The 27,789-nt window shown below is 34.1% G+C and overlaps 3 protein-coding genes and 1 long non-coding RNA gene across 6 annotated transcripts; 1 reads left to right on the plus strand and 3 right to left on the minus strand.

Annotated features, from left to right (window-relative positions):
- Positions 1-242: 242 nt before the first annotated feature.
- LOC113304202 lies at positions 243-1,788 on the minus strand. Its single transcript, XM_026553260.1, has 3 exons — positions 1,647-1,788; positions 1,442-1,532; positions 243-1,326 (listed from the first exon to the last, which is right to left on the minus strand). The coding sequence occupies exons 1-3, from the start codon at positions 1,650-1,652 to the stop codon at positions 422-424; spliced, it is 1,002 nt and encodes a 333-aa protein (XP_026409045.1). The 5' UTR covers positions 1,653-1,788; the 3' UTR covers positions 243-421.
- Positions 1,789-7,793: 6,005 nt separating this feature from the next.
- On the minus strand, positions 7,794-25,363 carry LOC113304205. 3 transcript variants are annotated; one of them, XR_003338078.1, is made up of 4 exons: positions 25,353-25,363; positions 24,406-24,407; positions 8,235-8,410; positions 7,794-7,829 (listed from the first exon to the last, which is right to left on the minus strand). It is a non-coding gene; the product is annotated as an uncharacterized LOC113304205 (long non-coding RNA). The 3 variants fall into 3 exon arrangements; XR_003338079.1 differs by lacking the exon at positions 24,406-24,407 and having other exon boundaries at positions 8,235-8,362; XR_003338080.1 differs by lacking the exon at positions 24,406-24,407 and having other exon boundaries at positions 8,235-8,366.
- On the minus strand, positions 22,512-23,172 carry LOC113304203 (heavy metal-associated isoprenylated plant protein 39-like). The gene has a single exon (XM_026553261.1). The coding sequence runs from the start codon at positions 22,960-22,962 to the stop codon at positions 22,597-22,599; it is 366 nt and encodes a 121-aa protein (XP_026409046.1). The 5' UTR covers positions 22,963-23,172; the 3' UTR covers positions 22,512-22,596.
- Positions 25,364-25,668: 305 nt separating the features above from the next.
- LOC113304126 lies at positions 25,669-26,784 on the plus strand. The gene has a single exon (XM_026553192.1). The coding sequence runs from the start codon at positions 25,669-25,671 to the stop codon at positions 26,782-26,784; it is 1,116 nt and encodes a 371-aa protein (XP_026408977.1).
- The last annotated feature ends 1,005 nt before the right edge of the window (positions 26,785-27,789 follow it).

Here is a 27,789-nt window from a genome sequence, read left to right on the forward strand (position 1 = left end):
ACGCGGAGTTAACTGAGATTTCTAACAGTGGGGCAGTTTTCCAACTTTTTTTAACGTTGGGGCAGTTTTCCAAGATTGCAGTCCAAATTGGGGCAGTTTCCCAATTTTCCCATACTTTAATCATACAAGTAGGTACAACTTGCAAAGGTGTTACATTGTGTTAAAGTATTTGGCCTCTTTTTTTTTTTCAATTGATTTGTGTAAATCAAATTAGGAAGGTGCATGCACTTTGCATAGTAATATTAGCATAATTTTCATCCTCATTTCCTTATCTTACTAACCAAAACAAAAGAGAAGATACATATTTCTTATCAATTGGTGTTAGGTTCCATTTTCTAAACCACCTTGTTCCCCCCAACCTTATTCTTTGATAACTTTGATTGTTTACAATTAATCTCTTTTAAGTGGTGCGATCACTTAACTACTTCTTTTCTTTTTTCTTCTTTTCCTGGCGTAAGATCTCAGTAGTGGTTTCGGTATCTCTACTGTTACCAGGGATTCTACTAGTACCTCTACTGGTTAATATACTGGCAGCGGAGGTTGTACTGGAACCGCTACTGGTACCTGTACTGGCAGCGGAGAATGAACTGGAACTTCTACTGATTCTTGCACTGGTACTAGAACCTGTACTGGCACCGGAGATTGTACTCCAACCTTTGCTGGTTGCTGCACTGGTACTGGTATCTCTATATAATCCGACATATGGATTTTTATGTTCGTCAACGAATCCATATTGACCAGATTCTGGTGCTTTGTGTAGTTTGTGTCGTTCAGCTAATTGAGCAAATCCTCCGTGTTTCTTGTCAGCAAACCCTGCTGGTAATCCTGGTGGGTTGAAGTTTTTAGCAAATCCTCCGTTTTTGTGTTCAACAAATCCTGCTGGTAATCCTGGTGGGTTGAAGTTTTTAGCAAATCCTCCGTGTTTTTGGTCGACAAATCCTGCTGGTAATCCTCCTGGTGGGTTGAAGTTTTGAGCAAATCCTCCTTGTTTGTCGACTTTTCTATATTGACCCAATCCTACTGGTTTGAATTCAGGCCATTCTTTAGTTTTGAACCGTGGGTCGAGTTTGGGTTCAGTTTTTTTTGATTGGTGAATGGCATCTCCTAACTTTCTCACCCTTTCCGCTGCCGCTGAACGAGGAGTCTTATCAATTAGATCAGCAAATTGAAATTTCTTCGGTTTTGCTTCTTCTACTGTCTCAACTGAAACTACTTCTGCTTGACAAACATATTGTCCCAATCTGTCTACAATTACTTGTGGAACAACTCTTTTTCCGATAACTATTAATGTGTTTTCCTCCGCATCCGTTGATATTGTAACTTCCCCTAAAATAAAAAGAAAAAAAAGAAAAGAACTAATTGGAATCATCTTTTGAAAATTTGTATTTAAGCATGAGGATAACAATACGATAATATAAATATAAGGGGACAATGAAAGTACCTGTGAAAAATTGAGAAGAAACAGCTTCAATGGATCTTTGTTTGCAGCCTTCATCGTTTAGATCCAAATCCAATAATCTTATTACCACTTTCTATTTACAAAAATTTTAAATAAGTTAGAATCGTGTTAATATCTGATCACTTGTGTGATAAGAAAATGACAAACAAATCCAATCCATTAAATAACCAGACAGTATATAATATACCTGCATTGTTCGTCTTCTGAAAATTGATTTAAGTTTAAGAAAACATATCCGAGTGCGACAGAGGAACAACAAGAAGTTTTAGAAACTTATGGATGATGATGATCAAAACAATGGAGGAGCTTTATATAAGCTTGAAGAGAAAGTTCAGTCAAGAAATTTGTCTAGATTTTATTATTTTTATTAGTGCATAGTTGGTCTCCTAATAATAATTTATAAAGCTATTAAGACGCGTGCGATGCATAATTCAAAGGATAATTTATAAAGCTATTAAGACGCGTGCGATGCATAATTCAAAGGCTACGAAAACTCCTAATCAGGCTTATTAGAAGACTCGAGTTTACTATGATTATAGAAGACTCAGTTTACTATGATTATAACCAATCCTAATCAACAAATCTAAAGACTTAAAGGCCTAGATAAATAAAACTCTCACGTTAAATGGTGAGGAAACTCTCGCTTCGTATTCGTCCAAACAATTTCTTTTTGAGTTTTGTGAAATGAGCGATTTGGTGAGGGCACTTGGCAACATATAATTCGTTTAAAAAATAGGGAAAAGAAAAAGAAACCAAATTAAATTTGGAATTGAAACCGTGAAAAGGAATTTGGAATTCAAAAACGCGACTATGTTAGGAAACTAAATCTAGCTGAAAAAGGAAATCTAACAATTCTCCATATAAAAATAAAATTTTTTCGAGCAACGTGGTTAATCGGTGCTTCTGGTTGATTCTGACCCCACCATTTCGATTATTTTGGTAATTTATAACATTTAGGTAAAAAATCTAAGAAAATACCTTTTATCATGCAATATATTGAAGAGAAATATTTCTAAAACAACTAAATCTTATAAATTACCAAAAAATTCAAAAAAACATCGTTTAAAAATATATAATTAGATCCTAACATAAAAACACACAAATAGATAATAAAAATAAATTAACGATTTATACTATTCATCAAGATTAAACTATTAATATTGAATTAGATTATGCATCATGACTTTGTTTCATCATAGAATTAAATCAATCATAAATTAAAACAAAAATGTCCAATGTCCGATTACATACTTAAAATTAAACTAATCCTTACTACAACATCCAAACTCCTAATAATCAAATAAATTTTCGTTACAATTTTACAATTGCGATGGAGATGAAAATGAATAATTATCCAACAAATTTAGATGAACAATGATTAAAATTTAAGATAAAATACTTGTTGATCGTAAAGTATACTTCTTCCTCCACATAAAAATTGACAAATCCTGTCAAATATGTAAAATATAAACTATTAAAAGAGACAAAAGATTAGGCGAAACCATAAACATTATTCATGAGCAAGAAAAATAAATAAAGAAAAACCCAAAATCTTGGATAGAATAGGAAAGCGAGTTTCAATATGAATTTTCTTAATATTATTCATTCCAAAAATGAAAAAAATTTAATTACTTTTTTTATTTTCCATGCAAGACACGCTTACTGTTTTCTATTTATTTTTGGCAATAACATATCAAAAGAATAAATATGGATATTCAATACTCCATTATAACAAAATCTTTTGATATTCATATTTATTCTAAAAGAAAACTTTTATTTTATGGAAATTATGGCTATTGGTGTCTCTATAAAAACAAAATCTTTATTTTATGGAAATGTTTAAATATAAAGAGCATTTCTATTTTTAGACGTTTATTTTCTTTTTTATAGAAGGGTTGGTTAGATATCGAACTAATATTATTTCCAACTTTTTATTTTATTTATGGAATTTGAGAGAGTTGGGAGTCTCACTATATAATGCATTGGAGAAAATATTAAATCCTATTTTACACGTTGCTTCTCTCTTTCAGTTTTTCTTTATCGTGATTTAGGTTTCTCAATCTATTTTCATTGATCATTTTGCAGGTACCCTCGATTCCCTCGATCATGCACCGTTGTCGTTGCTGTACCATATACCAAGAAATATCAAGGTATATACAAACTTATTCTGCAAATATAGATATGATCAAATGGTGAATAGTTTACTGTTGATCACGTTAATCATATCAAAATGTAATATCAATGTTTTTTCCATTAATATTCTTACAAATGCAGACGACCATTACTACTTTTTTTGGTTTGATTTTGATATTTTTATTGTAGTTTTTTTACACGTCTGATTTTTTGTGTTTGCAGCTTCGGTAAGAAAATAATATCAGCACAGTTCGGGTTTTCGTTTTTTAATTTTTATTTTCTTGCAGTTTTCAATTGAGTAATATGTAGACAGATTCAATATCAAAATTTGCATTTTTATTAGATAAATGAGGATTTGGATGTGTATATTTCCGAACTCAATTTTTTCAATAGTTGTTCAAGTACTCGATATCCTTGGTGGAGAATTAAGTGGGTAGTAGTCCCCATTTTTTTCCCCTAAGTTTTATTTTTCTTAAACAAAATTTGAACAACTTATAAAAGCTTGAATCAGTTTTTATGGAGACTTTTGACTTTTTGTTATAATAGTTGGCTAGCCTGGTCTGTTCCGATGAAGGTCCCGCTAATGAGAATGATGTAAAGTTGTGTCTGCAAGCTCATAAGTACTTTGTGGGCGACGGGTATTTCATAGAATAAACATGAACAAAAGGGTATCACTTAAGGTGATGGTGCAAAAGATATACCTAATACCACGCTAAGTGATCACACCGAACTTTGGATTTTTGAGCGTTTAAGGCAGGAGAAACAACAAAGGGCACTTTTCCATGGGAAAAGTACGGATGAGGTGACTTTTTTTAGTTATAGTACATGTTTATGTTCAATAATATATACACAACTTTATTTCTTTTGTGAAGTAATTATATACGATATTCCAGATCCCAGGAGCACTTATAATTAGAGTTCAATAATTTTATATACAGAAAGTTTTCTTCAGAATTTCTCGTTAAATCCGAGGTACCATATCTTTCTCTTTGTTACGGGAAAATAAGCCCGAGCTTAATAATTTTAAAATTCATACTTCTTTTAGGAAATCCGCTATATTTGATGTTTCCTCTAGGTAATTTTGATCTTTCAAGAAGGCAAATAAACTTATAATTTAAATTCTATCTAATTGTTATAGCGGGCATAATGGTTTTAGATTATTTGCTACAAAGTTTTTCTACTTTTTTTTTCTTAGTTCATTTTGTTTAACAAAATCAATTAGAATTTTTAATTTTTATTAATTCCAGAATAACAAATTTGAATGATATAATACTTTTTATCATGCAATTGTTTTATGATATTTTTGTTGGAAAAAGGTTATAACATGGAAATAGTTCTAGAAAATCTGAAATGTTATTTTCTAAGAAAAAACCCTTCAAATTCTCTATATTAAAATAAAATTTTTACGAGCGCTCTCATTCAGCGGAGATTTGTTGATTCTTGCCCCACCAAATATTTTAAAGGAAATTTATTTGACGTGGCATAATACAAAATAGGAAAAATATTTCCTGACCCCACGGGATTTTTTTTAATGGAAAATGAATTTTTCGTTACCTAAAGTAATTATCACATTCGTAAAAATCAAAAAACTAAATCAATCATGCATCAATCACAAAATCAATCACATTCATTTTTTCACATAAATTTATGAATTTTAAAATATTAAATGACATTATTACCAAAAATAAAAATACCCGCTATAGAGGTTTTTGGATTCGGTTTTAAGTAGTTTAGTATTAATATGGTTTTTTGGATTTTATGTTTCGCTATACAGAACGCAAAATCATATTTATTAATTACTTTTATTGTTAATCCTCTAAGAAAATAATAATTTATGATGAATACATTGTTTTGATATGGTGGCTCTCTCAAATCGTTGAAAATACATATATTTTAAGGATTTTAAAATATTAAACAATATTATTACCAAAATATAAAATAATGATTTTAAGATATTGAACGACATTGTTACCAAAAAAGATAAATAATAATAGAGTTTTTGGATTTGGTCTTTGCTATATAAAGCACTCTGAGCAATACATGCATGTTTCTTTGAGTATACATATTGCATTGAAGTTGCTTTATACGTGTATCTCCCCCCTGTTTTAAATGTGGTAGCCTAAAATCGAGATCGAGGTTGGAATCAATATGGTCTATGTATCTCCCCCCTACATATTTTTTTTGAAGGTTCTATTTTTATCATACTTCGTTTGTGTATTTTATATATATGTGAACTCCAATCTCTAGCAAAGGAAAAAAAAGAAAACAAACCAGTGAATTATACTGCTCGAAATATGTATTTCAATAATATTGTAATCACAAAGGATAATTTTTCTTTTCTCTCCTTAAACAAGAATAGATCTATAGTAGTATTGTCTTAGTGAAACATCATCTCTCATGTAACAACCCAAATTTCGGGCTTGGATTTCAACCCAAATCCAAAACCCAAAATCCAAAATGCTACCTTAAATATCAGGCCCTGACTTCCAAACTTGGCCCAAGTCCAAACGACTAATTCTTTGTTTAATCTTTATTTATGTTTAATTCAGAAATTCTGTTGCAGCGGATACATAAAAATTCTTTTCGGAACATCTAACCGTTAATTTGACGTGATTTTTAATTTACATGAACCCTAAAGAAATATACTTTATCAGAAAAATTAATTTCACCGTTAAAAGTTCCAGATTAAATCCAAAATAATTACGTTTTTAAGAAAGATTCATAAAACAGAAACTGACGCCAGGTCACTCAAATAATTTTACCGAGTCCAATACGAATCCATAAATTATTATAATTATATATTCTGAATCCTAACTTATCGCCTATCCAGTAATAAAATTTCTAGGATTTTTAGTTTATCTTAAATACCTTTTGACCATTGTCAAACGAGTAGTTGAACAGTACTGCAGAAACGCACAATAGAGACGATTCGTTTTAGAAAAATCATATCAATTCACTCACAACTTCAAATTTTCTTTGGTCGATCATTATGAAAACATAAAAGAACCATCTTTGAGTTTTCAGTAGACTCTAAAAGGCTAAAACATGACATAGAATATTTAAAAAAAATAGACAACTTCAGTAAAATTGAATCTGACAGAAAATGTCTGATCCTTGTACAGTGAAAACAATTGATTTAAAAATACTTCTGGAACTCAGAAAATTATGAAATTTTTATATGTACATGTTGAGAGATTTTTACATGTACATAAAAAAATGAGACAAAAACGTATTATATAATAATTATGATAGACAGTCAAACTGACATGATCCAGAAATTTCCATTATTCAATCAAAAAGAGTAGTCTAAACAAAACATTGTTTTCTTTGGTTATACATTAACCAATAATCTTTAAAGCTTTAATACCTAATAAATAACTAATTAAATCATCTAAAAGAGTTGATGATATTTTATTACAATCCCAATTAGGGCTGCACATGGGCGGGTATGGGCGGGTATAAGCTAAAACCAACCTCGCACCCACAGACTGCGGGTTTTTTTTTTCATAACCAACCCCGCACCCACAAACAGCGGGCGGGTTTTGTTACCCGCCCGCTACGGGTTGGGCGGGTATGGGTTTAAACGGGTTTAAACCCGCTTTATATTCAAGTATTTAGAGTAACTTCTATTCTCCTTGATTAAGTGAGAAAAAAAAACCAAAACCCCCAAAATATTCATATCTAGGAAGTTCACAGATGAAGATTAAGTGTTGAATCTGTTGATTTTTCGATTGTTGTCGATTTCTGGTGAAGATTCGAAGTTGTTGTTGTCGATTTCTGGTGAAGATTTCTGGTAATTGTCGTTCGTAGGTGAAGAAGAAGAACTGAGGAGGAAGAAGAGGAGAGGCCGAACAGAGAGAAGAGTGTAGAAAGTGAATGAGGGTTATCAGTTATCCTATCTACTAGTATTAGGGTTTCATAATGGACGACTAGGATTAGTTTTATCTAATGGTATATAATCTGCGGGTTTTTTGGGCGGGTATGGGCGGGTATTAGCTTAAACCAACCTCGCACCCACAGACAGCGGGTTTTTTTTTTCATAACCAACCCCGCACCCACAACGGGCGGGTATGGATTAAAAACCCACGGATTTAGCGGGTACGGGTGGGTTTGGGTATCGTGGGTGGGTCTTGTGCAGCCCTAATCCCAATCATAAATCCTATGCAAACTACTAATAATAGCACCAAAACCGATCTCTACGATTTTCCGCCATTAACTCCTTGTGGTGCCATAAAATCTGGAATTTTTTGTCATTAAACGACGTGAGTTGTGACACCCAGTAGGAAAAGAAGCAACAAAACATTTTATCAAACATTTTCAATTCTTTTTAAAACAACTAGCATGGTTAATAGCATCACAAATACATGGAAACACCACATCCATAAGAACAATCAAATCAATCACATCAAATCCGCTCGCCCTAGGGAGCCCCACGTGGGTTTAGGGAACAAAACCGTTCCCAAGGATATCTCGTATCCCATCATAGTTGTTTTTAAGAATCACAATCTATGGACCGCAGCCCAACATACATAATCATACACACAACATCGATTATCATTCATATATGAATCGAAACTTACAAAATAAAAATAATTAAAAGAAACTTAAATAAAAAGAAGGTTTTTGATTGTGTTGCGCCTACCTCAAGTCGCACTCCAAAACAAATATGGATCCAAAATCTCCATACCAACGGGTGCTATAAAATCCCAAATCATCCTAAATGATTGATGTGATATGCCAGAAAGTATCGAATAGCCTGTTGTATTTTTTCTTTCTTTTTCTTTCACCGCAACCTAAACATCATACGGAAGAAACCATCTTCTCCCTTCACCGACTAAAGGAACTCCTCTTAATATATAGCCTAATTTCATTCAAACCCTAAATAATTATCAACTAATGATGTTATGACACTTGGCACTAAATATACATTTCTAGGCTAATTCCGTTAGCAACAACTCGGTCAAAGTTTCCTAAGTCAACCAAAAGCCACAGTTTACAAGAAATGCAACCAAAATTTACAGCAAGAGATTTTATGCATGCCCTATCAAATAGTGACACGTATCAAGTACAAAAAAATTCTGTTTTTGATTTTTCTTCCAAATTTCGCTTTGTTCGTTCCACTGATCATGCGAGTCTAACCTTAAAAGTTTACATTCCACTAAAAGTCTAAAAAAAAGAAGGCCATTAATTTAAAAACGTTATAATAACCTTAAAAAAAACCAATGCTATGCGGACAAGTGTCTATTTTAGATTTAATTTTCATTTTGTAATAACTAATCACAATGTAAATATACCACTAGCAAGTAAGATATAAATTTGTTGTGTCACCTAAATTAGCTGTGGGCGACCATAATATAAAAAAATATCAAAATACTCTCATACATAAATTACAAAAATACCCATTTGTTAAATGACGAAAATAGCCTTGAGATTGGGACAGATATTACATCTCATTTAGCACTGGCAAGGCTTCTTGGCATCTTTCACCGTGTTGGTTAGGGCTAGCATAACCACAACATACTTACGAGTTCAAACCCACAATTTGGATTAGTCAAGAGGAATGTTGCTCTCCAAAACTGCAAGCATCTTCTTAGCACGCTAAGCAATCTCCTGATCTGTTGATGGGATTCTAAGAGAGTGGATGTCGTACACAAAATTATAGAATCCCATTTCATGTACTCAAAGTACGTCCTCAATAAATGCTCGGTTGTTTTGTTTTTCCACCGTGCAGGGCCATGAAGAACAATAATACAACTAAATATCCATATTGTTACTTATACAAAGGAAAAAAGCATCCATCAACCGTGAAATACCACGCGAGTTACACACTTAGCTGGGAAAGGATACTGTGGAAATCAATAAGAACATTGAAAGTTCTAATTTTATTATTAGAAGTCGTTATCTTAAGGAATTTCCTGGTGGGTTTGTATTTTTGATTAAGCCAAGCTGGGACCATTATTTTTTATTCTTATACGAAGTTTATTTCTTTGCAGGGTATTTTTATATGGAGGTTCTACTGTACAATGGTCGTGGTGATTAGGGATGTAGATATTATAAGTCATGAAAGTTTCACAATCAAGTTACGAAAATATGTAATCATATATTCATTACTTAGGCCATATAGCATTCCAGAAATTACAAAGACTGGAAAATAATCATGATTCATAGCTATAAGTCCCAAAAATATGACAAAATGTACCTTTTTTTATTTTATTTTTTTATATAGAAAAAGAGGTTTCTCTCAAATTACAGATAATATTGGCCCATGACGACCATAATTAGAGGATCCATAGTCCATTACATATTGGTTCCAGTTCTGGATATTCAAGTAGGTTAAGATTGCCCATAAGGCCTAACCTGTCCAGGCATGTTTAATTGAATATTTGTTACAAAAAGATGATATATTTGCCGCCCGAATAATAATTGATCTCCTAACAAGAACAAAAGAGTTAACTAGAAAATTGATGTCGAATTTAGTTAACTCGATTAATGCATCAATGCAAACGCACGCATGTCAATATACGTCATCCATCTTGGATGCAATCAATAACAAGGTAATTTATTTTTATGTCCCGGATATTTTGGGATCGTTATAGGTGTAAGTCTATTTACATGCCTAATTTTGTTTTTCTATACATTCCTAATTTTGTTTTCCTGTACCTCATAAAAAAAATATTTGCACCAGAAAGCAAAATTTAGGACCCGAAACTTAGGAATTTTGGCTCCGCCTCCGTTCTCTACAAAGCAAACACACTTGATTTGGTTAAAGGCAAGGATCAGTTACATTGTTATTACACTAACTGGAACCCTTTTTATTTTGATCTTACTTATTTTCTTGCACACCAACTAAGATATTAGCTTATTGTTGTAAGGCTTTAGCCCACGGATGTGCAGTCCAATATAATAGCTAGGGTTCTATTCCTATTGTATATAAAGGATACTATAGATATGTAATGGGGTTAGTCATATTAATAAGAAATCCTTCTCCTTCTCTGTCTCTTCATCTTCTTCTCCATAATCCACTGCAACACGTTATCACGCACGAGCTCTAACCCTGCGGCGATGGATTTTGATTTTTTTTTTGTTGCTATCAAATACACTATGATGGAATCAATGGAATCGTCATCACCAAATCAGATAAGTTGAATTTTTTTTATTCAACTCCCTAGGAATTGATTTGATCCCGTTGTGTTTATACTGAATTATGGTCGAGCTAATATCAAAATTGATGGAATCAAATCAGTTAAATTGGATCTATTTTTTCCTTTTTTTTTCATTTCCATGATTTATTAAATAAGGATTTTTTTTTCCATGATCTATTTTGTTCAAATCAATTTCCATGATCTATTTTGTTCAAATCAGCAAAAGTGAAAATTGTGTTTTGAATCTATTATGTATTATACCATGATCCATGATTATATATATATTTTGTTAATAATATATTCATTCATATGATGATGACGTATAATATGTGAATCATATATTGCCGTGAAAATTGATTCTAATCTTATTCTCTTGCTGTACGTGAATTTTTTTTATTTTTCTGCGGCGGTTGAATCTCCCAAATCTCCCGTCCGCTGGAAGAAGAAATGAGGTCGGTCCAATCAGCCGGTCCAATCAGCCGGTCCAACCAGCAGGTCCAACCAACCAGGTCTGGTCCAACCTAGCCCGGTCCAACCAATCCCGGTCCCTGTTCCAGTTGATGTCCCTGTCCTGTTCTGTTCGTTTTTTGGCTTGGGACGTGCTTGATCAAGGGATTTCCGGTTTTGGACATGTACAGGGGGACCAAAGCTTGGTTTTTGTATATGTACTGTATAGCGAGAACTGGAGCTCGGCTACAGGTATGTAACTAATGTTAATGTGGGTTTAATATTAAATATTTGTTGCGCATATTTGTTTATTTTAAGAATATGTTTAGTTCTGTTTTTTTTCTTAAGATAAGCCCATAAACGGTTAATTTAAATTATGAGTGTTGATCTCGATCATTAAGAATTTTGGTCTTGATGTTATTTGGTTCTTTTGAACATGATATTGGATGTAGTCGAATGATGTCTTTTGTATAATTGGTTGTACCAACTTGATTCAAATGTATGTATTTTGGGTTTAGAAGTACTTGAACACCATTATTGCATATTTGATATATTTTTCCCAAATTTGAATGTTTAGTATGATCTAATCCACTTGCTCGACTATTAAAGAGTCGGTATTTTTAAAAAATACATTGCAAATAAAATCACATGTATTCCAAATTTTGTGGAAGAACTCACTGAAGATGATATATGAGTCCGAAAAGTTTCATTTCTCTACTTCATCCATCATACTAACGAACCAGTATATGTTGAATTATGACAACAAGATAACTATCTTTAGTAATATATTCAACCTAAAGTAAGTGGTTGAAATGTGTAGTGAGATTGAGATAAAGAAATTTCTCGAATTAATCTAAAAATTGAAAATGGAAAGAACCCCGAAGTAATAAGGGTTGGACGTAATGACTCATATAAAGCATGATAAAAGGGACATATATATCATGGGATGAAGCTAAAAATGTAATTTTAGCTTCCATCCTAAATAAAAGAGTTTGAAATGCATATGGTCATAGGTGTTGGTATATACAATGTAATGTGTACGTGTATCATAGTAACAACCAATTTTCACATCAACTTTAATGGAAACAAGAACTTAACCTGGACAATTAACTATCTTATCGAGCGCATCACTGGTCATTTTTTTTTCAAGATAGAACAAAGACGTCCCAAAATCTGTAGATGTACCAAGAGATAATCACACCTTGTTAAATTCCAAAGTAACCCGTGCAAATGGATATCATTTGGAACATCAAAATGATGAGAATGTAATTGATTACATATTTTATAGTCTCTAATATATTTGGAAGGAAATATATTTTAGATAAAATAATGAGTCAATCTAGTGCAATATAATTCACTTTAATAGTTGGATTATTGAATTCATATTGACTCCAATGATGAAATGTTGGAAACTGACTCGTACAGGCTTTGGGAATAACCATAAAGAAACTTTGGTTGTGACATGATGATTGTTTTGAAAGAACTCTTACAAATATCACTTTATTTGAGTGAACGAAAATGAGAAAAAGATTGACAGAATGCAAACTGACGGCATATCTCTCAATAAGTGTTTTCTAAATTACTAGATGCACAACCCCCCTTCCCATTATGCTTTTAGGTAAGAAAGCATATCACTCATTTTTACAAAGTCTTCAGTAAAACAGGATCAAGACGATCCTAAGATGCAAATGGTAAACAATCCATATTACAAAGATAACAAGGTGAAATTTAGAAAAATATTCATGCAGAATGCGAACCATTAAAGTGACTTATGGCTCTGGGGAATGTTTTGACATTTTGGACTAGTTATGGTTCCCAAGAAATTTGCATTTAAAAACTCCTAGCACATATTAGACAATACAAATGCAAAGGCTCACCACCCTTATTAATGCTAGAGAATTTACATCAAAAGGACTTGATGAATATTGCATGTTTAATAGGTTCAATATATAGCATCTTATACCCAATGGTCTCACAGAGGCTACCATCAAAGATTACAGATGGCGCCTAAGGAATAGGTTATGCGTACCAACCTACCTTTTATTGCTTTGGGGATATGCAGTATTACACGTATCTTTACTTAATTCGTTTTGGAATCCAATATTAGTCAACCTTTTCTGCGTACCAGTTGGTTACTGGATTTAATCCTGACAATCGTGTTTTTATGCATTTTTGGTTGCACTATTTATGTGCCATTGAGAATCCACATCTTATTATGATGGGTCTTAAAAACTGTTAAGTAGTTATGTTGGAAATGAGTTCCCAACAATTATCCGCATTTTAAAACTTTTGGCAGGAGATCTCTTAACGCTAGATTTGCGGGATATCACTTAAATGAGACAGTCTTCCCGTCGTTAGGAGGAGATAAGAAAAAGTATTTTATAAGGGAACGACATGAATTGTCTTGGTGTTTTCTCACTTTGTCTCATATTAATTCTCGTACTCCACAAATGTAAATGTGAAGTGACAAAGAATAATCGATTTTCAGAATGTACACTGATGTCGCTAAAGTGATGAGGTCACATATACCAACTGCAAACCTACCTGTCAAGTTACAAATCCTCAATAAGGTATATACACCATAGACTAAGGTGTTGCAACTATACTTAGTGGAAGTGTGGTTGAGGCCGTGGCTCCATAAATTAAGATGGAAATACCACCAGGTTCGATCAATGCTCACCTAGAAAGGAAGTAGATGAGTAAGGAAAAACCTAATTTGTATCACTAATGAAATCATCTCATTTGATTGTCTCTGACTATGTCCATGAATCAATACTGGAGGACGCTCCAAAGTTTAATGATTCCAGAGAACAATGAAATCCTAAAGGATAATGAGAATACACACGAATCAATGGAAAGATCGTGCGAGCATATTCATGATTATTTTTATATATAGTTGCTCAAGGAAATAAAGCACGATGAGACCGAACCATGCTTCTTGTTGGTTAATTCAATAAATAGCATATTTCTCCTACAAAATCCAGGTAGAACTTAGTTCTTTAGAAAATATACGGGTATTTGACGTTGTAGTGCTAACCAACCAAGTGTCAAGCCTGTAAGGACCCTCAAGCTCGTCAATGCTATTAGACTAGTCAAGACACGATTTAGCCGCTAATGAATCGATTAGATTAACACGAAGGTTAATTAATAGGAATTAATCTAACAACGACCTAGATACGAAATTAGCATCGTTGAATAGATCTCGAAAAATTATACAGAATAGACTACTCGAACATGTCATTCGGATACCAGAAGAAAAAGGAATCATCGGTATAATGAGAAGCGCAAAATAGTCTTTTTGCCATTTGACAGTCTGGGACTTCCCTTATCAATTCAATGGGCGTTCCATAAACTTCCTTTGGTCTTATCTAGACTGGATCGAGAAGATAAACTCTATTTCTATTCTTCTTGTTTCTTCATTATTCTTCTTCTCTTATCAATTTATATAATGTTAAGACGCGCATGATGCTTTATTTGAAGGGTCTATATGAAAACTCCTAATCTGGTTTATTAGAAAACTCCAGTTTACTATGATTATTAATTATGATGTGGGTCTTTGTTTTCCTTATTTAAAGCTTCTCGAGCTCTACTCACCTTCAACTACTCGAGATCTCTGTGATATCTATATTTCTCTCTCGTTTCATCACACAGTCTCAAATTGTCCTATGAAACTCATTCAATAGTCTAGGTTGTTTTATTGTGTCAGAGAGTGATAGTGAAATTGTATTTACAGGATGGCAGCATTGATCGGAGATGTTGATCCAAAAAAATTAACTGGGAATGTTGTTGGTTACGTTGGAGGGTATCTTTTTCCCCAAAGAGTGCCGGAACCAACAGGAGCTTCCACTAGTACAGCGAAAAAGAAAGAATATCTGAAGAAAAATGCAAAAGAGCTTTTTCCCGGAGCAAATGTGTCGGGATGGGTGAACCAGGCTGAGGCAAACGAAGCAGATAGAAAAAGGAAATAACAGCTGAAGAAAAATGCAAAAGAGCTGTTTCCAGGAGCAAATGTGACGGGATGGATAAACCAGGCCGAGGCAGATGAGGTAGATAGAAAAAAGAAAGAAGAGCAGAAAAAGAAAGAAAATGATAGCAAGAAAAATGCACCCTGGAGATGGCAATTCTGGAAGAAGAAGAATTAGGAGGAATCAAAGAAAGAAATTCGATCTTGTGGCATTATTAGTCCACGATGGAGATGAAAAAAATGTTTTGTTTTATTATTTTCTTTGTGATTGAAATAAAATATGTCGTTGTTTTCTGTATTTGGTACTCATCCTTGTGATTTTGATGTCTTGTTTTGTTATTTTATCTGTGATTGAAATAAAATATGCCATATTTTTGTACACATTCTTCTGATTTCGATTTTTGGATTTTTTTTTTACAAAATGTTCAGCAAATCTTAAATAAAATACAAAATGCAATCAAGAGTTTTTATTTAGACATCCTTTAATTATATATATGCGTCGCACGTCCAACAACGACATAGAGTGAGTGATGTTTTCGGGGTAACGACTCTTTTCTCGTCAGCATATATAAGGACGTGCAAAAAAATTTAATCAAGAGTTTTCCCGTGTAACTCTTTTTTTTCAATTGAGGATGTAACCAAGTATTTATATTTTGACGATTAGTTTTAATGAAATAGACATTTATTAAAAGATAAAAAAATTGAAAGAAATGGAATTTATTAAAAGATTGAAAGATGAATAATATACTATTGGCCGCAAATTACACGCATAAAAAAGGGCCAAATACTTTAATCATACAAGTAGGTACAACTACAAAGGTGTTACATTGTGTTAAAGTATTTGGCCTCTTTTTTTTTTTTTCAATTGATTTGTGTTAGGTTCCATTTTCTAAACCACCTTGTTCCCCCAACCTTATTCTTTGATAACTTTGATTGTTTACAATTAATCTCTTTTAAGTGGTGCGATCACTTAACTACTTTTCTTTTTTCTTCTTTTCCTGGCGTAAGATCTCAGTAATGGTTTTGGTATCTCTACTGTTACCAGGGATTCTACTAGTACCTCTACTGGTTAATATACTGGCAGCGGAGGTTGTGTTGGGTGCAATAATTAAAATAAAGAAAAAATCAAATAAGCAAAAGTTATTGATACTTATCTCCTTTATAATGGAATTGATCGATTGACGAAACGAACGAGCTTCTCATATCTCCACAACAACAACAAGGCAAAACTTTGGAAAAACAGAGTGAGTCACGTTTTCAACACGTTGCCCTTAAGACATTAGTGCCCGACTACACTCAAGAGTGATGCTATAGCCCTCACAGGACGGATATCTCCAGAATAAAACACTCTACTACACCTACTACTAGCATATGTAGTAGATGCTCAACTTGAGCTTGGCAACTCCGAAAAAACCGTTAAGGAAAATCGCGAACTCTTAAGAAACGCTATAAAATATTTTTCCTTAGGGGTCCCTCTAAAATATAGAGCAACCCCTTTCCCAAAGATTTTACAAAAGTAGTGAATTTCTTTATATAATGGAATAAAACAATTTAAGAAGTGGAAACTCCACAATGTGGGACTAATAAGTTTATATAGTTTCTTAAAACTACTAAAAATTGGAAACTCAACAATGTGAGACTAAAAAGTTTCATTCACAAAAGAAAACAATAAATTATAATTTTTTATTAAAACTTTAAAAAAATTATTTTTTCATTAATCGTTTTCCAACAATCCCACATGAATGAAAACTCAATAAAACATGAAAACACAGATAGATCTTGGTAAATCAACATCCCAACCTCACGATCCAAACAAACTGATCGTGCAAGTGTTGAAATCATACTAGTCATTTCGACGTCCTCTCCCTCACACAAAAGTGTTTTGACCCCAGGATTATACTATGGATTACGTAAATCATAATGATATTGAGAGCTTTCATCTTTAGTTCTCACATGGTGAGACTATAGGTATCTTTCACCAAAGTGAAAAAGCATGAACTAGTGAACCCTTAGTGACCTTTAGGTCCTAAGTTCCAGTAATACCAAAACCATCAAAACGAAAATCACATAAAAAGCGCAGGAAATACCATTTTAGGCAGAGGTGTCCATGAGGTCTTGAACCTTTGCTTAGTGAGATATTACCAGAATTACTTGCTAGAGACAGTGAACTATGTCTTGAACCGCTAGCATTTGATGTAATTCGCGATAACAACCACGAGTGATATCTCCAAGATTGCTGCCAAGCTCGTGCCGTTTTTTCCAATTTGGCCCTGGACATATCCTGTTTCTCAGAATGCTCTAGAGAATCAAAGCTCATATTCTCATAGGAAGCGGCCCACTTCCTCATTCAGATAGGTGAGTTTCCATAAAGAGTGTTACTGCTACACCCCACTTCAATCTTAAATTGAAACTATAAAACTCATTAAGACTTCTTAAAAGTCATCCTTCACATGCAGTCACACTATCACGTCTACACCATAAGGAAGGGACAGAGAATAAAATTCTCTGATAGTGTTTACCTTTACCCACCACAAATTAGTTGTCTCATTCGAAACCTTGATCTTGGGATCTCCAGTCAGTAAGGTTGAGTATCCTTCATGGCAAGTTTAATTTATGAGCTTAAGCCCCATCCCCTTCGATGTGTTTCTAACAATCTCATTGGATGAACCTTTCGTCAAAGGTTGCGCGATATTCTCCTTGGACTTTATCCAATCAATGGAAATAACGCCAATTGAGATGAATTATTTTTAAAATGATAATAGAAACCAAACTATGGATATGGGGAACACAATCCAATTTATCCTTACACATAACTAAACCAAAATCAAACTATTCACTAGAAAAAAATAAAATCAATTATCTTCTCCTTCCCCTTCTTTTCTGATGGACAAATCATGATGAATATGATGATCATGATTTCATCCTGATGAAGATCATAAAAAAAACTAAATCTATCATCTTCTCTCATCCTTCTCTTCTCATTCAAAAATTATTATGATGAAGATGATGAGCATAATTTCATCATGATGAGGATGATGATCATAAAGAAAATCCAAAACTGCTTTCTTCTCATTCTCCTTCTAATTCAAAGATCATGATAAAGATGATGATCATCATAGAAAGAAAAACTAAGAAAACCCACCATTTATTTTGTTTTGAATGGTTAAAAAACCCAATTCGATGAATTTCGGGTAAAAAAGAAAATAGTTTCTGAAGATGTTTACGGCTGGAATTTCCTAGATTGCCAACTATGAATCAAGATTACGGCTGGGATAGTTTGTCGACCCAAACGTAGAACCCAAAAACGGTTGGGAACTGATGGTGTTCTGAGACGTATTTGTTACTTACGGTCGGGATATAAAGAACTCACAGCCGAAAGATTTTTTCAAATTTTTTTTTTTGGTTTTCAGAATCAGTTACGGCTAGGTTTTCCCAGCCGTAAGTACAGTTATGGATGAGAAAACATAACCATAACTGGTTCTGAAAACCAAAAAAAAAATCAAAAAATCTTTCGGTTGGCAAAACCAAGCCGAAAGATAGACTCTCGGTTGGGTCGGCAAACTATCCCAGTCAGAATCTTTATTCGTGGTTGGGAATCTAAGAACTCCCAGCCGTAAATATCTTCAGAAACTCTTTATTTTACCAGAAATTCATCGAATTGTATTTTTTAACCATTCAAAACAAAAATAATGGTGGATTTTCTTAGTTTTTATTATATGATAATCATCTTATTTATTATGATCTTTGAATGAGAAGAAGAAGGAGAAAAAAATAGTTTTTGGTTTTCTTTATGATCATGATCATAATCATGACGAAATTATGTTCATCTTCTTCATCATAATTTATGAATGAGAATAGGAGGATGGGAGAAGATAATAGATTTGGTTTTTTTTTATGATCTTCATCATGATGAAATCCTGATCATCATCTTCATCATGATTTGTCAATGAGATCATAAAAATAGATTATAGATTTAGGATTTTATTTTATTTTATTTTTTTTATGAATAGTGAAATTTAGCTAAGGGTATAATAGGCATTAGGAATATAATGTAATAAGGGATAACTTCATTTACTATTTCATTTTCATGACCCTATAAAGCCCAAAATTTCCCATCCCAGTCCCAATAATACGATGCAATTAGGATATTTTGCACCTTCTGTTGGAGATGGTATTTTAGATATAAGGTCATATATTTACTCTATAGGATGAGATAAAGTAACAAAACTAACATCCGAAGAAGGATTAGGAATAAAGAAGAGCAGTGATCATAATAAGGCACTTCTCATGAAGAGAATCTGGAATTTGCATGAACAACCTAACTCTATTTGCGGAAGCCTCTTCAGTGAAAAAGATTTCAATCAACAACCAATTCTTCAGGGTATTAACTCAATTCCCTCCTACAGTCCTCAATGGAGACAACTGGCAGCAATTGTCCCTACCATACAACACTTGATTTTCCAACGTATTGGAAACGGATTATCAACTCCCATAGAAGCAAATTGGATTCCGCACTCAACAAACCTAAACCCATCACAACACCACCCAATCCTAATGGTATCAGATATCATCGACCCAATCTCCCACTCCTGGAATCATGAAAAATTAAACTCCCTACCCAATTCCATAACCCAAAAAATCATAAACATTTACCTTCCCCAAAATAGCCCTCAGGACAAAATTATCTGGCCACGCTCTAAATCTGGAAAATACACTACCTCATCGGGATACAAATGTCCAACCCAAAATTAACCAACTCACACTCCTCTACCACCCACCAAATTCTTATGGACTTTACAATGTCCACCAAAAATTCGGCTTTTCTTGTGGAAAGCCATTAATGAAGGATTATCAACCTTCTCACTCTTACATCACATCCATTTGACCAACTCAAACATTTTTCCCAGATGCAACACAAAACCAGAACTAGAAGTTACCTACTAATTCACTGTCCAACGGCAACTACCTCCTGGAACACATTACTCACACAACTATCCATTACATCAAACTCCAACCATCCCCACCCAACCTTCACCATTACGCCTCAGACAACCATTTCACAAATTCTGCAACAACCGGCGTCAACTTCTATAATATCCTCTTTTTGTTTTCTATTCTGGACCTTATGTCTAGCAAGGATTAACCTAATATACCAACAAAAGCAAACAACTTCGGAAGAAATCCTAGCATGGGTACAAAGACTGCAACTAGAATCCTATGGAGCATTACACTCTTCACCACCAGTCGTACCAGGAGTTGCACCATTATTTAACCACCCAACGAGAGAGAAAAGGATACCAACAACATTGGTAGGATGATCCATCCCGCATATCAATTGGATTAAAATTAACACAGATGGAGCAGCCAGAGGTCACCCAGGATTTACGGGAGCAGGATTCATATGCAGAGATTCTGAAGAACGAACTTTAATGGCTCTAGCTCAACTCCTAGGAATCACGACTTACTTAACTGCGGAAACCTGGGATCTGCTATTGGCATCAAGAACAGCAGTGGAAAGACAATGGCCAAGAGTTCACTTTGAAACTGATTCAGAAAACCTTCTACGATTTATCACCTCCTCTGCCCCACCAATTTGGCACATATCAGGAATGATAGAGGAAATGAAAGTCAGATTTCGACAAATCCCACAGGCTGTTATTTAACACAACTACAGGGAAGGCAATCAAGCCGCAGACGGGCTAGCCAATCATGCAGCAGATGGAAGTCAAATTCTATTTTATGATTCTGTGGGTACCACATACCCAAGAAAAATTATAATCTAACTTCTTTTATTATTATTATGCTTCAAAAAAAAAATCTCTATGTGTGGACCCCATAAATAAAATAATTAAATTAAAAGAAGTCTTTTTTTTTGGGTAGTAGCGGGCTGACTTTTGGGGGATTAAAATGATAATAGAAACCAAACTATGGATAGGGGGAACACAATCCAATTTATCCTTACACATAACTAAACCAAAATCAAACTATTCACTAGAAAAAAATCAAATCAACTATCTTCTCCTTCCCCTTCTTTTCTGATTGACAATTCATGATGAAGATGATGATCATGATATCATCCTGATGAAGTTCATAAAAAAAAACTAAATCTATCATCTTCTCTCCCATCCTTCCCTTCTCATTCATAAATTATTATGATGAAGATGATGAGCATAATTTCATCATGACGAGGATAATGATCATAAAGAAAATCCAAAACAGTTTTCTTCTCCTTCTCCTTATAAATCAAAGATCATGATAAATATGATGATCATCATAGAAAGAAAAACTAAGAAAAATCACCATTTATTTGGTTTTGAATGGTTAAAAAACCCAATTCGATGAATTTCGGGTAAAAAAGAAAACAATTTATGAAGATGTTTACGGCTGGAATTTCCTAGATTGCCAACTGTGAATCAAGAGTACGGATGTGATAGTTTGTCGACCCAACCGTAAAACCAAAAAACGATTGGGAACTGATGGTGTTCCAAGACGTATTTGTTATTTACGTAAGTGCAGTTACGGCTGGGAAAACCTAGCCGTAACTGGTTCTGATAACCAAAAAAAAAATCGAAAAATCTTTCGGTTGGGGAAACCAAGCCGAAACATGGACTCTCGGTTGGGTCGACAAACTATCCCAGTCAGAATCTTGATTCATGGTTGGGAATCTAAAAACTCCCAGCCACAAACATCTTCAGAAACTCTTTTTTTTATCAGAAATTCATCGAATTGTATTTTTTAACCATTCAAAACAAAAAATAATGGTGGGTGTTTTTAGTTTTTTCTTTTATGATAACCATCTTATATATTATGATCTTTGAATGAGACGAAGAAGGAAAATATAATAGTTTCTGGTTTTCTTTATGATCATGATCCTCATCATGATGAAATTATGTTCATCTTCTTCATCATAATTTATGAATGAGAAGAGGAGGATGGGAGAAGATAATAAATTTAGTGTTTTTTTTTTATGATCTTCATCATGATGAAATCCTGATCATCATCTTCATCATGATTTGTCAATGAAATCATAGAAATAGATTACAGATTTAAGATTTTTTTTCTGTTTTTTTCTTTTATGAATAGTGAAATTTAGCTAAGGGTATAATAGACATTAGAAAAATAATATGATAAGGGATAACTTCATTTACTATTACATTTTCGTGACCCTATAAAACCCCAAATTTCCCATCCCAGCCCCAATAAACGATGCAATTAGGATATTTTGCACCTTCTAATGGAGATGCTCTGAGAACGATGTAGAAGCCGGTCATCTGATGTGAGTTTTATCGAACTTTACACTGTAAAGATGATATTCAAACATCTCAGGGAGGTTCTTGAAAACCGATGCCAATGTATATTTGATGTAATCCCAAGATTTTAATTAAATCAGCAATTAAACCAATTTAGGAACTACAATTAACCTATTAACTAACTAAGGAATAAAAACGAAATCAACAAATAACACAAGCATTACGATTTTCTTCTACACTGTGGTAATAATGTGTATTCATATGAGGATTATAGCCTCTGTAAGCATAAGCAAGATCAACTATTGGACTAATAGCCTCTTTCTTTGGTTCTTCTTTCTTCTTTTCTGGTTCTTTTGCCGACCCAATTGAAACAATTGTTGTATGGCAGTGTCTTCTTAGTTTGCTTACAATGAGGATTGCATCAACATCTCCAATTACTGTCAACTTCTTCTCTTTCATATCTATTGATACTGAATCAACCCCTGAAATTCCAGAAACTGATTTCATGGCCTTCTGTTTGCATCTGTCATCGTGTAAATCGAGGGAAACTATAATTTTCTGCATCATTCTTCTGAAAATTATTGATCAAGTAAGATCTTACACCAATACTGTAGTACTAAATAAAGTTTTAGAGAACAAATTGAGGGTGAATGAATTGTAAACAGAGTAAGAGAAAAATGAGTGAGGTGAAGGTTTGATCGATGAATGGATGCTCAATGAGATGGACAGAAAGGAGTTTATATACAGCCTTGTAAGATCGTATATCAATTATCAAGTGGGTGGACAACGATGCAGGAGACTCGTTCAAGACGAGTTTCTGACTTGGACTATTATTTTTCATTTTTCTTTTTGTTGACTCCAATTGTACCACCATCACATCACGTCATCTCTATACTTGACCTCACCACCATACATAGTGTCTCTGACTTATCCCAATTGTGAGAAGATAATTTTATTTCTTATTTCAATAATTCTTGATCAACTGTGGATATTATTGCAAGTGGACAACGGGACAAACAAAAACTAAAACAAAAACTGTATACGAACTTGCAAGTAATTTTTCTCAACTATTTCCGCACTGAAAATTCAAGGGATACAAAAATTAAAAAAGGTAACAACAAAATTTTCGATTTTTGTTAAAGGGAGAGCAAAAAGCGATCCGAGGAGAGCGAAAATCGTGGTCGAGTCGGTAACTAGGCTGATTCGTATAATGAGTCAAGTTTTAAGTTTTTTTTTTTCCCAAATGCCCTTAAACCTAACTGCGGTTATGAACCTAACCTATGTAAGTTAACCTAATATATAGTTATAGAAACGAAAGCTCAAGGAAATAAAATCAGAATTTTCTTCTTATTATCACCAAAAACCTAAACACCGTTAAACCCTAAATCAAGTCATGACTTATCGTGGAAACCAGGAATCAAATATACTTGATGTTACTGGGAACCAAGAATCCCAGGTACGTAAAACATTATAACACCACCTCATATATACGTCTCTCTGGAAAAAAAGAAAAAAAAACTTGGTTCGTTCATGCACTGAACTTGAAGATATGTTTTCACTGTTACTTATCATCACGCCATTACTATTGAGTTGTGTGTGTTTTCACATATGTTTTGAACTAATTTTTGTATTCATCGTCTATATAGAGTTGAAATATTCAGGCTTTGGTTTCTTTTTTTTTGTTTACTTATAGAACTTCTTTAATGCTCAGGTTTTTAAATCCACATCTCTCCCTTGCAATGAAGAACCTAATCCCATCCCCGAACTTTTGGTGTCATCGGAACAACCAGATTTTACACAACATTTTCTAAAACGGGAGGGATTTGGTACTAGAGAAGAATTACAGGCGTGGTGCGTGTCTATTGGTAAAGCACACAATTTTCAGATTATCTGTAAGTCATCACAAATGAAAGACACTTTAGGTAATGGTCAAGGATCTCGGGTACAATTGTGTTGTGAAAGAAGTGGCAAGCACACTAGTCACAGAGCGAAAAGCTATGTGCCAAAGACCACTACGACAAAAAAGAGAAAATGCGGCAGTGTCAAATGTAATTGTCCATTTCGTCTAAATGGAAGTTGTGACAAGTATGGGAAATGGAAACTTAGAGTTGGATGTGGTTACCACAATAACCCACTGTCAACCACATTAGTTGGACATGGTTATGCTGGAAGATTGGAGGAAAAAGAAAAGTTAGAAGTTGAAAAATTGACAAGCAGTGGTTCTCGACCTTGGGAAATTCTTACCAATATCAAAATCGATAACCCGAAAAACTGTTCTACCATGAGAACCATTTATAATGCAAGGCGCAAATTTAAAATTTGTGCAATGCAAGGCAGATCAATGATGCAGCATTTCTACAAGTTAGCACTAGAGCACCATTACACAGTTGAATATAAGTATGATCCCATGACAAAGAAGGTAACAGATCTCTTTTTTGCTCATCCGGTTTCAGTGAAGTTGGCACAGTGTTTTCATGAATTTCTCCTATTGGATTGCACATATAAAACTAACAAGTATAGATTACCGTTATTCCACATTGTGTCTCATACCTCAACGGGAGCAACATTCACAGTTGCGGTGGCCTTTATGAGTCGAGAAAAAGAAGCAAACTACATATGTGCTTTAGAGTGTGTTAAGCGACTTTATAGAGGAAATGAGATTCCATCTGTTTTCGTCACTGATTGTGAAGTTGGTTTAATTAAAGCAATTGATTATGTTTTCCCCATTCATCTCATCTTCTTTGTGCATGGCATATAGGAAAAAATGTGTATGCACACGGTCAAAAATTCTTCAAGCTCAAGCCTACAACTGCTGATGACAAAGAAAAACCGAAGAAGATTGATACTGTCATAACCCAAAAAGAGAAAAAAAGGGAAACAAAAGGAGAAGCAAGACGAAAAAAAAAAGAAGGAACTCAAAAAATGGTACGAGGCATGGAAGGATGTTATTACGTCACGATCGGAAGAGGATTACCAAGCAAATTTAATAAATTTATCAGTACATGGGAACCGACACACAAGGATGCTGTGAGGTATGTGACTAAAACTTGGTTAGATCCATACAAGGAGAAGTTTGTCTCGGCTTGGACTGAAAAAATTAAACATTTTGACAACGTCGCAACAAGTAGAGTTGAGAGTGCACACGCCAAGTTGAAATTATACTTAGGTAACTCACTTGGTAATTTTGTTACTTGCTTTCTGTGTGCTCATTGTTCTTATGAAAATGAACATGTTCATGTTGATGCGGAGTTTGAGAAAAGCAAAACTATACAAATGCATGATCATAGAGCAGAAAACTTATTTCAAGAAATCCTCAATTTTGTGTCCATTAGAGCTTTGAACATCGTATATGATGAGATACCTAAAAATGGTGACATGGAGTCGATGGATGTTAATATGATATGCAATTGTTTGGCTCGTACAGTTAATGGTCTTCCATGTGCATGCGAATTAAGCGCGTTGAAGAAAGAAGGCAAGGTCATACCGCTTAATATTATTGATCCTTTTTGGAGGCAGTTGAGTAGTTCACCCCCGTCTTCAATCCAGATTACGCTACCATTTGAAGAGACACCAGAGTTCTTTGCAATTCGGAATAGGTGGGAACGAGTGACAGAAAATAAACAAGTAAGAATACTAGCCCAGCTGCAACCAATTGCATTTCCAGGCATTATCACCCTCTTAGATCCAGACGTATCGGAAATATACATGGGCCGTAAGTCCAAGAAGCAACTAATTAAAGATAGATCCACTGTACGGGAGCCATCTTTCTATGAGCATATCGACAAAACTGTTAATATTTTGGCGAAATTGGGAGAAAAAAGGAACCGAGAAATGCTAGCAGCACAAAAGAAAGATATTATCTTAGTTAATCCAAGGTACTTGACTCATCTGCCTTTGATAATGCGAAAATTCATCGCTGCTACACAAGAGATGTCAAAAGATGGAAACAGCGGTTATCATGTGTTGTTGAAGCAGTTGGCTATCAAAGTAAAGCATCACAACCCTTGTAGGTATCTGCGAGAAGTAATGATAGGTAATATAGAATGCCACCGGACCATGTATGAGGAAATGTGGGGTGTCGATTTGTTAAAACAGTTGAAAGACGGCATACATGGAAATGAGTGGATGAAAATGCCAGAGAGTGGTTTTATTATTGCTGAGGCTTTCACCACAACGGTTGTATATCTGAGTGAAGAACAAAGCATAACTTTTGTTCCTATTACCAAGGATGCTAACCCGAAGATAAGAAAAAATATGGTGGTTATCGGCTTCGTCAACAGCAATCACTACATCGGATTGAAATTGAAACGTAGTTCTCCATTGCCTTCACTTCCAAGATTTTCTTATTGGGAGAAACAAAAGAATAAGAACAATTTCTCCAATAACTGATCGGAACCATACATGAAAAGGATTAAGAAATATGAAGAAATGGTGGAACTGAAGAAATGAAAATTGTTTGTTTAGATGAAGATTAGTGCATAAGATTTTATTGATGGAAAGAGCAAGGAGGTCTGTACTACATTCTTTTCCATGGAATGCAGTCACGGAATTGCAGTAAAAGGCACGGCATTGAACTGCAGTGTACTGCAGTCATTGGATAGCTGGATCTGCTGTGTGTTGCGGGCTTCAAACTGTTAAGAGTTGGTTAACCCTGCTGTGTTTAGTTGTTTTGGTCTGCGTCCCAGTTTGTTTTGGTGCAGAAATTAGGTCTCTACGTTTTTATTGCTAGTTACATTCTCAGCTTCTTTTTTCTTTTTTTTTTGAAGCACATTCTCAGTTTGTTGAGAGTTGTTAACTGCATTTTGCACTCTGTTGGCTAGACCAACTTCTTTTCCTTTTCAATATAGCATTTCCCTCAGAAAAAAAATCTTTTATGAATGAACATATTATGTATGACCAATTAATTACGTGATAGTATGTATAGCCTCTAAGATGCGAATTCAGAAGACCTGATTCCGAAAAATCGTTGAAGTTACTCTTTTTAAAATTGGCGAGTTCAACTGGGTTGGGTTAAGAGTACGTGGGGACTAAGCATGTAAAGGGTATTTCAGTCGAATTAAAAATTGAGCATACGAATCGGTCTAGTTACCGAGTCGACCACGATTTTCGCTCTCCTCGGATCGCTTTTTGCTCTCCCTTTAACAAAAATCAAATTTTCAGGGTGTGCTAGTTGAAAATGTAAAGCCGTTTCTAGAATATTCAGTACAGTTAAACGCGTAACACAGATATTTTTTGTGAGTCAGTGCACCTTCTTACTTTTTTTGTTTTTGTAGACTCTAGATCCTAATGGCTAATCATTAACTACGACTAATTAATCATGTTCACACATAACAGCAAATTTACTCCGTAACATGCACGTAAGAGCCTCGAGTCATTTATTTAACTAATCCAAAG

The sequence above is a fragment of the Papaver somniferum genome, chromosome 8 (genome assembly GCF_003573695.1).
Source record: "Papaver somniferum cultivar HN1 chromosome 8, ASM357369v1, whole genome shotgun sequence".
Lineage (NCBI taxonomy): Eukaryota > Viridiplantae > Streptophyta > Magnoliopsida > Ranunculales > Papaveraceae > Papaver > Papaver somniferum.

Excerpts from the sequence above, each read along its gene's own strand:
- LOC113304126 (XM_026553192.1), top strand. The coding sequence starts at position 25,669 with ATGCATGATCATAGAGCAGAAAACTTATTTCAAGAAATCCTCAATTTT.
- LOC113304202 (XM_026553260.1), bottom strand. Across the intron at positions 1,327-1,441 it reads TTCTTCTCAATTTTTCACAG|GGGAAGTTACAATATCAACG; the intron begins GTACTTTCATTG and ends TTTTTATTTTAG.
- LOC113304203 (XM_026553261.1), bottom strand. The coding sequence starts at position 22,962 with ATGATGCAGAAAATTATAGTTTCCCTCGATTTACACGATGACAGATGC.